This window comes from Pollachius pollachius (assembly GCF_949987615.1).
Source record: "Pollachius pollachius genome assembly, chromosome: 7".
Lineage (NCBI taxonomy): Eukaryota > Metazoa > Chordata > Actinopteri > Gadiformes > Gadidae > Pollachius > Pollachius pollachius.
The window spans coordinates 2,148,469-2,160,968 of record NC_136940.1 but is presented as its reverse complement, the minus strand read 5'-3'; the positions used below and the strand labels follow the sequence as shown (position 1 = coordinate 2,160,968).

General features: G+C 50.3%; 1 protein-coding gene across 2 annotated transcripts in view; it reads right to left on the bottom strand.

Annotated features, from left to right (window-relative positions):
* Nucleotides 1-9,940: 9,940 nt before the first annotated feature.
* The window catches only part of cep63 (centrosomal protein 63), a 7,113-nt gene continuing 4,553 nt past the window's right edge, over nt 9,941-12,500 (bottom strand). The window contains exons 10-11 of one of the 2 annotated variants that reach the window (XM_079740667.1): nt 12,172-12,487; nt 9,941-11,627 (exon numbers count right to left, since the gene is read on the bottom strand). In XM_079740667.1, coding sequence (XP_079596793.1) covers nt 11,436-11,627; nt 12,172-12,487 — 508 coding nt within the window. In that variant the 3' untranslated portion in view covers nt 9,941-11,435. The remainder of the gene's footprint in view (nt 11,628-12,171; nt 12,488-12,500) is intronic. The other variant, XM_079740668.1, reaches the window with a different exon arrangement.

Genomic DNA, 12,500 nt, shown 5'->3' with positions numbered 1-12,500 from the left:
TGTCGGACAGCCCGGGCGGAGGCAGGGCCGTCCCTCCCCAACGCTGGCTCCTGCAGCCTGACTTTGTCTGTGGTGGTTCGCCTCCATTGTGCTCCACTTCCTGTGGGCGGAGCCAGCGCAGAGTGGACTCAGCCAACTGTCACATTCCTTTCTAAAATTATGGACGTTACTTTGGACCTTCTGAGGTCAATTCCTGTTGGCTTTCGTACACCAAAGTCTGAACGGCCCTTACTTCTGACGCGTCTTCCAGACTGTCGCTCTGAGACTCAATATTTAGAAAGAAAATCTGGATGGATTATACCGTCTCCAAAATTAGTTAAATCAAATCAAACTTTATGTATATAGCGCCTTTCGTGCAAAATTGCAATACAAGGTGCTTAACAATATATGAAAATGAATTGAAATAAATTAATAAAATGGATTAAGAGAATACTGAGCTAAATATGGATGCTTCAAGGTTTCTTTTAAAGGTGTTGCACAGATTGTGAACAGAGATAGTTAAGAGTTTGTTAAGCAAAGACACCTATAGAGGGAACAACAATATATGTGAGCAACCTTGCCTTTAAATCCTCCCATTATTAATGTACAGTACTTTACAGATCATGGGTGTGTTTGAAGGGGATCTTAATAATGTTTGTGCCTGTAATAAGATGGTGTGGCAGTGAGGACTCTGCCTCGTAATGATTTAAGGGGAGCAGGGGAGGTGGTGGTAAACTGGGACGTGAAGTACGACTTAAGCTTCAAACAAACCAGCGGCGGAGACATTTTCCAGGGAGCCTTCCGTCCTGCCATCGTGAAACCGTTTGAAGTGTTCGTAAAAGAGGAAGGGCTCTCCATCGCCTGCTCCGAATGTCAAGTTGACTGAAGTCAAGTGTAGACGCTCAGCCTCAAAGGCTGCAGACCCCGGGAGACCACATCCTGCACCCTAAAACCCCCAGAGAACAGGAGATACCACATACTGCACCCTAAAAGCCCCAGAGACCAGGAGAGACCACATCCTGCACCCTAAACCCCCAGAGACCAAGAGAGACCACATACTGCACCCTAAACCCCCAGAGACCTGGAGAGAGACCGTAGACCACGGGAGACCACATACTGCACCCTAAACCCCCCAGAGACCAGGAGAGAGACCGTAGACCACGGGAGACCACATACTGCACCCTAAACCCCCCAGAGACCAGGAGAGAGACCGTAGACCTGGAGAGAGACCGTAGACCACGGGAGACCACATACTGCACCCTAAACCCCCCAGAGACCTGGAGAGAGACCGTAGACCTGGAGAGAGACCGTAGACCTGGAGAGAGACCGTAGACCACGGGAGACCACATACTGCACCCTAAACCCCCCAGAGACCTGGAGAGAGAGACCGTAGACCTGGAGAGAGACCGTAGACCACGGGAGACCACATACTGCACCCTAAACCCCCCAGAGACCTGGAGAGGGAGACCGTAGACCTGGAGAGAGACCGTAGACCACGGGAGACCACATACTGCACCCTAAACCCCCCAGAGACCTGGAGAGAGAGACCAGAGACCTGGAAAGAGAGACCGGAGATAGGTGCTAGAACTCAGAGATTCACAGAGCAAACCATCAGAACATTAAACAGAACCCACAGAGCAGACACTCAGAACATTAAACAGATCTCCACAGAACAGGTACAGGATGTTAACACAAATTTAAAAGAGGGGAAAGTCTGAGACGAAGAAAAGGCAAAAGGCTGAAACAGATATTAGTATTTATATGTATATTTGTTATCCATTTCTGTCCAACTCATGTCAGCACATATTGTGTTTTAGCTATAAAACAGCAGTCAGTAAAACCATGTTTTACGATCTAAAATAACCAAGACAAAGAACAGTCAGTAAAAACATGTTTAAGATATACCAATAACAAGACAAAGAGCAGTCAGTATAAACATGTTTAAGATATACCAATAACAAGACAAAGAGCAGTCAGTATAAACATGTTTAAGATATACCAATAACATGACAAAGAGCAGTCAGTATAAACATGTTTAAGATATACCAATAACATGACAAAGAGCAGTCAGTATAAACATGTTTAAGATATACCAATAACAAGACAAAGAGCAGTCAGTATAAACATGTTTAAGATATACCAATAACATGACAAAGAGCAGTCAGTATAAACATGTTTAAGATATACCAATAACATGACAAAGAGCAGTCAGTATAAACATGTTTAAGATATACCAATAACATGACAAAGAGCAGTCAGTATAAACATGTTCTCTATATGCACCAGGGCCGCGTCCCGGATGAATCGGGTTTGAGGAAACACAACAATGCGATGGGAACCAGAGGCTCCAGATGGAGACTGGACCAGGCTTTAATAGAGCCCAGGAGACAGAGGGCTGGGGGCGCTGGGGGGGGCACTGTCAGGAATGAGGAAGTCCCCCACCCCCACCCACACTCGTGGCCCCTGGCCCCTGCTCAGGAAGCACTGCTGTCATTTGCATGATTCCCGGCCCCAACATATGGTGCTTAAAGGGGGGGGTTAATGTGATGCTGGAGGGGGGGGCTGCAGACCACTGATAGCGCTGACGACCAGGTCCTGACTCACTAAAGACCCTCTCAGACCCGAGATAGGGGATCACTGGGGAACACCAGCTATTAGTCCTGTCCAGAACACTTATCATGTGGAGCCAGCAGGTCCCAGTCAGACACCTGACCACGCAGAACCAAGGAACCAAACAAAGAACCGCACAAAGGGTTCACACCGGTGCGGTCGTGTTCTTGCTCAAGGCGGCACCCAGACCCTGGAGTCAAGAACGAAGAATTGAACCAGCAACCCCCTAAGTTGCCAGACTGCCCCAGGCCAACTCCTGGTCCTATATTTTCAATAACCAATTCTGGCATCAATTGAATGAAACATGGTTGATCCCTTTAGGGAGTTTTCAACAGTGCTAGCATAGCTAGCCTCTCCCGAGGCAATGATACTGTACCAGAATACGAATGAATGCAGCACCCACGTAAAATATCAAAGGGCCTTACCAAAACTAGGGAAAAGTATAACATTTTCAAAAAGAATCCCAAGTACCTTTCAATGACGTTTTAACATGTGCATTTCATGTGTGTATTAGTCTGTGACTCGGTCCACGCTCCATGACGTACATATCCTGTTGAACCCCGGCTCATCCTGTGAGTGAGTGCTTCACTTTCTCATCAGGATGGGCGCTCACACACCGCTCATAAAGGCCTCTGATTGAGCGGAAAAGGCCTGTGATAGCAGAGGCCATACCTCGCTCCCGCCCGGCCCCTATAAATATCCTCCCACAGCCCCAGCGGTCGTGTTTGGGTAAAAAATACCAAACATTCTTGACGCCTCTCTTCAGTTTCTACAGCTCACTCTCCAACACCGGATCCCTCCACCGTCAGGCTGAATGCGCACCAGTCTCCTCTCTCTTGTGAGTGTGTAAAAAAAGAACAGAGGCACGTTTTGAAAGCGACGACTTGTACTTTTTGCTAAAGGGCTGGTAAACAGTTAATGTTGAACCTGTCGGCTCCGTTTTCTCCAAAATAAACACTTTAAAGCATTCCTGCTGAGCGGGGAGATTTACGGCAGGCGACTCCGAGTAATGACCACAGGTGACGACGATTTCCTCTGTGATCCTCCATCACGCCGGGCGCTTTACGGCCTGTGTAATTAAGTCATTAAGGCGGCGGGATGCAAAGGACCAAAGCTTTGCTGGACAGGAGATAACAGGAAGCGGGCCGAGAGCTAAACGCTGAGCACCCGTTCACATGACTGGGTCGGTTGGGGTCTGTTGAAATTCCACAAAGAAAAAACTGAAATTTAAAAAGGCTTTAACAACCATTTGTTCTCTTTGAAATATTAAAATTGGATATTTACGTTTACATTTAGGGTATTTTATCCAAAGCGGTTTACAAATAGTGCATTTGTCAGCTGTCGATGTAAGGATGTTGATACAAAGATAGCTAGGATAAGATAGTACACAATGCTCAGCTCTATTTTTAAGTGCAAGGACGTACAATATACAAACAAACAAAACATTATTTGAAATGTGAACATTTGTAACTGGTACAACGCAAAGCATCCCATAGGGGTCTGAACTGAGTGTGTCATCTCAGATCTAGTCAGATAATTACTCACTCAAGGTCAGCAGTTTGTCAGCATATTTCCCAAACATGGTTTGGGCTACGAATGCTTAGAAAACGGATGCACATTGACAACTGTATGTTCCCCACTTCCTCTTTCACAACTTCCTCCAATGATGGATGTCACCACCAAGGCGCCTAGCCTGACACACACAGAAATATGTAGTTCAGTGTGTCCTAACAGGCAACACAAAATACTAGAATACACACCTATATTATTGTATGTTGTACGTCCTGACACTTAATTTACACACTTTTTCTATGTTCCACGTCCTAATACTTAAAAATAGTACTTAGCATTGTGTAGCATCTTATCCTAGCTATTTTTGTGGTGTACGGGGAATGGGTTTACCTAGCAATTGTTAGTGCTTGGCACTAAATGTACTCGCTTTGGATAAAAGCGTCTCCTTTAGGAGTGTGAGCTCTCAGCAGAACAGCTTCGTTAAGCCTAATGATCCAGAGAAGACTCTATGTATCTGGGTTACTCCAGGTCTTCCAGTGATGATGAAATATGCGCGTTGGACGAGCTTACAGGACTTCGGCAGATAGGGGACGACGTCTGTTGACTGATGGGTTCATTAGCAGCACCTCCGGGCCGACCTTAACCCACTCAGAGAAGTACATTTGTCAGAAGAAAGAGAAACAACAATATATCGCTGTCAGTCCAGTAAGGGTGTTCATAGAACCAAGTCGCACGCACTTACAATCACTAGGTTAACCCATTCCCCGTACACAAGGAAGATAGCTCGGGTAAGGTGCTACACGATGCTAAGTACTATTTTTAAGTGCAAGAACGTACAACATTCATTAAGTGCTTACATTAAGTGCCTGTTCAATACTTTTTCTAATCTATGATGTACCGTTAAATATCTCTATCTAATTCTTCGTGGGTTCAGAGGCTGCGTAGCGGTAGTGTTTGAGTCCCATCTGAATGGGTTCCATCCCCATTGTCTGCACGGCTCTTTGGAGTCACGGTCCAGTACACTCCGACCCCGACTAAATGTAAACGGACTGCATTCATGCAGCGCTTTTCTAACCAGTGGCCACTCAAAGTTCTTTACAATATTGCCTCACATTCACCATTGAGGCACACATTCACACACCGACGGCGGAGTCAGCCATGCAGGGCGACAGCCGGCTCAACTGGAGCAGTTAGGGTGAGGTGTCTAGCTCAAGGAAACCTTGACACTCCAGCCAAGAGGAGCCGGGGATCGAACCAGCAACCTTCAGGTTACCAGCCAATCCACTCAACCTCCTGAGCTACTGCCGCCCTATTCAGACTACGAGGGCCCAGAATCGGCCCCTATCTTGAGGGAAGGGAGGGGGGGGGTCTCGGGAACAATGAGCGTGACGCAGGCTGGTGGATGTCAGGCCGGGAGCAGGAATGTAAACTCCACGTTCTCCTAGTCCTCCCAGTCCGTCCGTCAGCGGGACCCAGGAAGCTGCGGCCCTTCACTCTCCTTTCCTGTTAACGTTCGGTCGACACGCGAGACGACTCGCTCACCAGCTTCCGCAACAGACTCCAGACTCACTTGTTCGGAGTTCACCTCGACTCCGCATAGCCTTCCCCCTTACCCCCAACACCCCTCTTACACATTTACTGTGTCCTGGTTAAAACTGCCCAACCAGGCCCCCTTATCATCCTCATGTATATTTGGCTGACTCATTAATTCCCTCACTCTCCACCTCAAGCTGGTGTGTGGTGAGAGTTCTGGCGCCGATTGACTGCCGTGCGTCACCCAGTGGGTGACACACTGGTGGTGGTGAGTGAGGTCCCCCCTTCACTGTAAAAGCGTCTTTGAGTGTCTAGAAAAGCGTTATATAAATTCAATCAATTATTGCTGTATGTTGTACGTCCTTGCACTTAAAAAGTAGTACTTAGCATTGTGTAGCGTCTTATCCTAGCTATCTTTGTTGTATACAGGAAATGGGTTAACCTATTGATTGTTAGAGCTTGGCACTTGGTTCTATGAACATCGTTACTGTACCGACAGCGATACATTGTTGTTTCTCTTTCTTCTGACAAATGTACTTATTGTAAGTCGCTTTGGATAAAAGCGTCTGCTAAACGCCCTGAATGTAAACGTAAATGTATGAAGCACAACACAGAAGGATACGATGCCGCCCCCTCACGTTTCATATCGACTAACTACGGGATTAGAGGGGACTGAATGAGGCGGCGATATCGCCGGGCAGAGTGGTTTAGCACAACGGCCTTACTCGGCCCGTTCCCCTGGAGTTTGGATCTTAATATTGAGTTTTTCTGATAAAGAAAAACAGCAGCACGCGGGTTCTTGTAAATATCCCCTTTATGTTGTTGCGTAACAGCTGATCATGCCAAGTCCTGCGGAGAGGCAGGGGGCAGGGGTCACTGGGTGGGAGTGGGGGGGTCTGTTGGCCCAGGATGTTTGTGGTCACAGGGCAACTCCGAACTAATTACCAGAGGGCATCAACATGGAGGCCCATTAGCTGTGAATGAACAGGGATCTGTTCCAAAACACTTTTTACATAACGCAGGGTCAACCCCCTTCCATCAAAGCATTCCTCGTCGAGCTGCAAATTAAACGCCCTAATTTCCCCGACTCTGGAATATTTTAGGAATGAGGGCGCTGGACAGTCGCTCTGTTTACCCTTTACTCGATCAGCGTTGAGGAATTTCAGGTTATGGCAGAGGCAAATAAATGCCTAGACACATCAGTCGTCGGCAGGACCTAAAGAAGGGTTGCTGGTTCTGTTCCATCCTTTGGCAAACACCCTGAGGTGCTCTTGAGCAAACACAACAACAGATCTCTGACAGATCCTGAGCCAATGTTGGTCTCTCAGGTTTGGCGCAGGCAGGCGGTGCATGTGACGCGTTAGCTGAACTCCGCTATGCAGACCAGGAACCTGCCGGGTTTAACATTCCTGGTTGTTTTTGGAGGAGGAGCCTGGCCCCAGGTAGGCCCTACACTCTGCAGAGAGGTACTGTGTGTGTTCTACGACTGCGGTAGGACAGATAGTCCTGGGTCCCATGTCAGTAAAGGTACAGACGAGCCAAAGCCAAAGAACGCATGACTCAGAAAGAGGTTCCTAAACCTTTCTTGAGATGGCAGACTTCTACTCTGCTCATCCTAACCTTGACCTTCACACCATCTCACGCTTACAACTAACTGTACATAACCTGATCTTTTCCCCCTTTGTGTGTGGAGACCTCACTCTCTGATCTAATTCCTCAATGAACGCTCATCTGCCACCTCACTGTCTCCCCTCCCAGCAGGAAGCCCCCCAGAGGTCCTAGTGATTCATGTGTCCTGTGCTCTGCCCGGCAGGGCCTCGAAGGGGTTAACGGCGGAGCAGGGAGTGGGGCGTGAGCCGCCAGGCATGCCCTGTGAGGCCCTGCGCTGGAATGCCTGAGGAAGAATGCGTGCAGGCTGCAACAATCGTGGGAAAAAGACGCTCTGGCCTCTTATCTCGTTAAGGAAGTCGGCCGCTGGATTCGAACACGCGACTTATCGCACCCCATCGAGGAGCTCCGGCCCGTGTGTGGCGAGCGGCACATCGCCCTGAAAGGAACAGAAACACACTGGAGGGATGCAGCTGGTCTACAGTAGGCCGCTGCACACCGAGAGAGAGCTGCAACACTTCTGACCTAATTATTGAATTATTTCAACCCCAGAGAAAGCAGCTGATCACACGATAAGCCCTTGTTTCCCCCCCCCCTTTCTTCAGGCAAGTGTACATACTTTCTGCTCCCTCCACCCACAACATTCCCTCCAGAATGCAAGTATTATCATGGTTTTGTCACAGTTTTTTATCGTGAGTTTAGGTCATGGAATGTCAAGCCAAGCAATGAGCAACAACCCAACAAAGTCGACAATTGTTTGCAGGAGATTAAAGTCAGAGTTCTGGGATGTTTTGTAACACACATGGGGGTAAAGGAAGGCAACAGGGGCGATCCACTGATCAGAGCAATCAATCACAATCCCCCTGGGCCTCACACAGGGTTCCCCTCCACAGTCTCGCCCGGAGACCCCAGAAGGTCACATGGCGCAGAAGATACCAGAGCTCAGCACACAAACGCACAAAATGGAGGAAACTACAACCGATCGATGTCTGATGCAGCGGGACCGATATAGCCACGGCGGCCATCTTGCCAAGTGAGGAATGTGAGGAAAGATGGAGGATAAGTGGGACAATATGTGAGGAGGAGTCCCTCCCTCTCCACACTGGACCCGCAAGCAGATGTGGTTCCATGATGGAGACACTGGCTGGGAGACCGCCATTACATCATATCTGGCCACATAGCTCATGCCACATAACTCATGCACACACAGACGCACGCGCCAAGATGGAAGGATTTACTATCAGCAGCGTAATATTTACTATTCAGTCATTTATCACGCCTTATCCAAAGAGAGAGACAGATCCAGGTCGCTCAGGAGCAGGTAGGGGTGAGGGGGCATCTGGCTTTAGGACGAACCACAGGTAGGGCATTGGGATTCAAACCCAGAACCTTCCATCCTTGAGTCACCGAAACGAATATCATTCGCCAACAGGGCGCTCAAAGAGGCCGGTGACCTTAACCTCGTTAGAGCTCCCTTCATCTGGGGGGCGCATCTCATCCAGAGACGCCACCAGAACCCGGTTCTGAGCCCGGGTCCAATCGTCTCGTCCACCCCCCCCCCCCGGGTCCAGTCCCTCCCCTACCCAGCACATTCCCCCAGGACGCTGGACACTAGGTGAGGTATTTTCCACAGAGCCCTTGACGTCAGCGGAGTGACAGCTGCAGAGCTCAGGTCCAGAGGGCAGGCGCTGGAATTCCCAGAGTAAAAAAATGTAGGATGACTGGCATACTGAGCATTTCTAGTGATGGCAGACAAATGTTTCACTAAATACCAGATGTGGTGAGGCGCAATCATGCTTTAGTTGAGTGGCAAATAAACCTTTACGACCGGTTTCTTACGGTTCTCATGTTCTGCACAGCCAATTTCACTGTGTCCAAGCTTTTTGAAGCATTTGCTGCATATTTCCAACGCTATTGGAAAGCGGAAATTATTTGTAAGGAAATCTATTTGAATAGACGGAAATATTTTCCCATAATTAAATACCGTAATAAAAAAATTGTGAAAGATTATTAGCTAAACAAATGCAAAGCGCACAAGGTCAAATGATCAATCGAAACAGTCAATTAAAGTAGGCCAATTCAACCGATCCAGCGTGCCATGGAAAACAATAGACGCGTTGTCTACTTTCGTCGCCCATCGGTGGATCAGCGCCCTCTGCTGGGAGGCAAGGGTTCGATTCTTATCACACAATGGTCCATTCTAGTCGCTGTTCCAGCAGCATATTGCCCGTTAAATGTTATTTTGCCCTCTTTCGAAATTAAACATAATAATTGTAAAGACAACTTCGCTCTGTGAAGGATGTTGTGCTTTTAAGAACAAGCCGCCACCTTTGTCGTTTCTATTCATAAAGAGCGGAAACGTTGTAAAGCCGCAGTGGGACTAATTAAACAGCAGAGGATCGTTAACGGGGAGCACGGCACCGCCTTACGACAGCAGTCCTTAAATAAGGAACGCCCCCGGGGACTCAGATCAACACCAGCACTGTTCCCTAGCCTGGCCCCCAAGGGACCTCCACCAGATGAGGGGAGGGAGGGAGGAAGAGGAATGTCTTGGAAGACATGTTTTTTGAGGAAGATGATAAACAAACAACAAGGAGAGAGCATAACTCAAAGAGACAAATGAGAGAGAACTAGGGAACACTAGGGAACATCTTTATTGGATATCCTGACATTAAACGGTGTTCAAAAGTATAAAAATACAATGATAGTATCCCCGCCTCCGCCTCCAGTATTCCTGGAGTTCATCCCGTGGTTGATACATCCTGGAGCGTTGTCCCGCTGGGAGACAGATAGGGGGGCTCTGATATTCCCTCCTTTGGAGCGCTGTGGTCCGAGACAGATGGGGGGGTGGGGGCTCTGATATTCCCTCCATTGGAGCGCTGTGGTCCGAGACAGATGGGGGGGGGGCTCTGATATTCCCTCCATTGGAGCGCTGTGGTCCGAGAGCAGGAGGTCTACCGGGGGTCTGTCTAGGGGGGGCAGGACCCCCTCCAGGACCCCAGAGACCCCCACAGACCAGACCGTCTGGACCGCCGACGCATGGCCTCCGGCGTTCCCTACGTCGGCGCATAACGTGGCTCCGATCACCAATGGTAACGGAGCTCTCGTCACCATGGTTACGGAGCGGATATCACCACGATAACATAGCTTGGATCACCTCGACCATGGTAACAGCGCACTGGTCACCTTGTTAACTAAGTTGTGGTTCATAACATACAGGTTCAGTTTGTGTCCGAGTTGGCGACGTGAGATAATGAAGGACGGCCGGGTTGTGACATCACTAATCAGTCTGTAGCAACCAGTGAACTCCAATCGTCTTCCTCTACCACCGCCACACTGATCAGCCCACCGCCCCATATCAGACTCTTTATGGGCCTTATTCACCTCTAAGGCCATCTTGGATCCACATTCAGTTTAGAAACAAGATGGCTGCTTGGTGAATCAGGCCCATGGTTGGTGATCGTCTATCTCCCCAGAGTCTCTCTGGGATCACTGATGACCGAGTATGCTTCACCCCCTGGGGTCTGACCGGGTGACCTCTGACCGCTGGGGGTCAGGATGAAGGTCAGGGTGGAGGTCAGGGTGAGAGTCAGGGTGGAGGTTAAGGTCAGAGTGGAGGTCAGGGTGGAGGTCAGGATGAAGGTCAGGCTGAAGGTCAGGGTGAGAGTCAGGGTGGAGGTTGAGGTCAGAGTGGAGGTGGGGGCAGGCTGGTACCTGGGGTCAGGGTGGAGTTCAGGTCAGGGTGGAGGCCAGGATGGAGGTAAAGGTGGGCTGGAGGTCAGGGTGGAGTTCAGGTCAGGGTGGAGGTCAGGATGGAGGTAAAGGTGGGCTGGAGGTCAGGGTGGAGTTCAGGTCAGGGTGGAGGTCAGGATGGAGGTAAAGGTGGGCTGGAGGTCAGGGTGGAGTTCAGGTCAGGGTGGAGGTCAGGATGAAGGTCAGGCTGAAGGTCAGGGTGGAGGTAAAGGTGGGCTGGAGGTCAGGGTGGAGGTAAAGGTGGGCTGGAGGTCAGGGTGGAGGTCAGGTCAGGGTGGAGGTCAGGGTGGAGGTCAGGATGAAGGTCAGGCTGAAGGTCAGGGTGGAGGTAAAGGTGGGCTGGAGGTCAGGGTGGAGTTCAGGTCAGGGTGGAGGTCAGGATGAAGGTCAGGCTGAAGGTCAGGGTGGAGGTAAAGGTGGGCTGGAGGTCAGGGTGGAGGTCAGGGCGGGCTGGACGTCAGGGTGGAGGTGCGGGATGAGGTGGGGGCGGGCTGGTACCTGCGGGCGGTGCGGGCGTGGTCCTCCCTCAGCCCCTGGACGTGGGTCTCCAGCTGCAGCAGCAGCTCCTCCGACCGCAGCGTCTCGCCCTCCAGGAAGCGGGCGACCACGCCCTCCGCCGCCGCCGCCAGCGCCTGGGGGCGGAGCCGGAGGATGAGGACACGACGGGCATGGAGGACAGTAGCGCATAGTAGCATGCTAACAGAGCAGCATGTTAGCAGAGCAGCATGCTAGCAGAGTAGCATATTAGCAGAAATACAGGTTAGAAGAGTAGCATGTTAGGAGAGCAGCATGATAGCAGAGCAACGTGGCAGCAGAGCTACATGTTAGCAGGGCTACATGTTAGCAAGCAGGGCTACATGTTAGCAGAGCTACATTTTAGCAGAGCAACATGTTAGCAGAGCAGCGTGTTAACAGATTAGCATGTTAGCAGGGCTCCATGTTAGCAGAGCTACATGCTAGCAAAATAGCATGCTAGCAGAGCAACAGGTTAGCAGAACTGCCTGCCATCAATAAAGTTCCACTTAACCGTAGCTGCTTTAAAAGGAGCTGGATGTTAGCATAGCCACGTGTTAGCGATGTCGTTAACATAGCGCCACGCAAGCAGAGATGAAGAGCAAAGGAAAAGGGCTCAAATACGTTGAAGACCAGTCCTGAAGAGTTATGAGCAGAACTCACAGTCTCCTCGTCTTCTCCCCCCAGGGGGTCCGGCAGCACCTCCTCGGAGCTGGAGGAGTACCTCCCCCCAGCGACCCCCTCCTCCCGACCCGTCCTCACCCTCCTCCCCGGCCCGGCCCAGGAGCAGGAGGAGGAGGAGGAGGAGGAGGAGGGAGGAGCAGGCATGCGGTGGGTCTGATGGGACCCGGGGGAGAGGAGGTCCGGACGGACCGGTACTCTGTGGACCTCCTCCCCGTAGGGAGGGGGGGTCACCTGCTGCTTGGCCTTCATCGCCTGCACCTCCTCCTGCTCCTCCCTCCCTGCCCCTCCTCCACTGCTGGGAGTCAAAC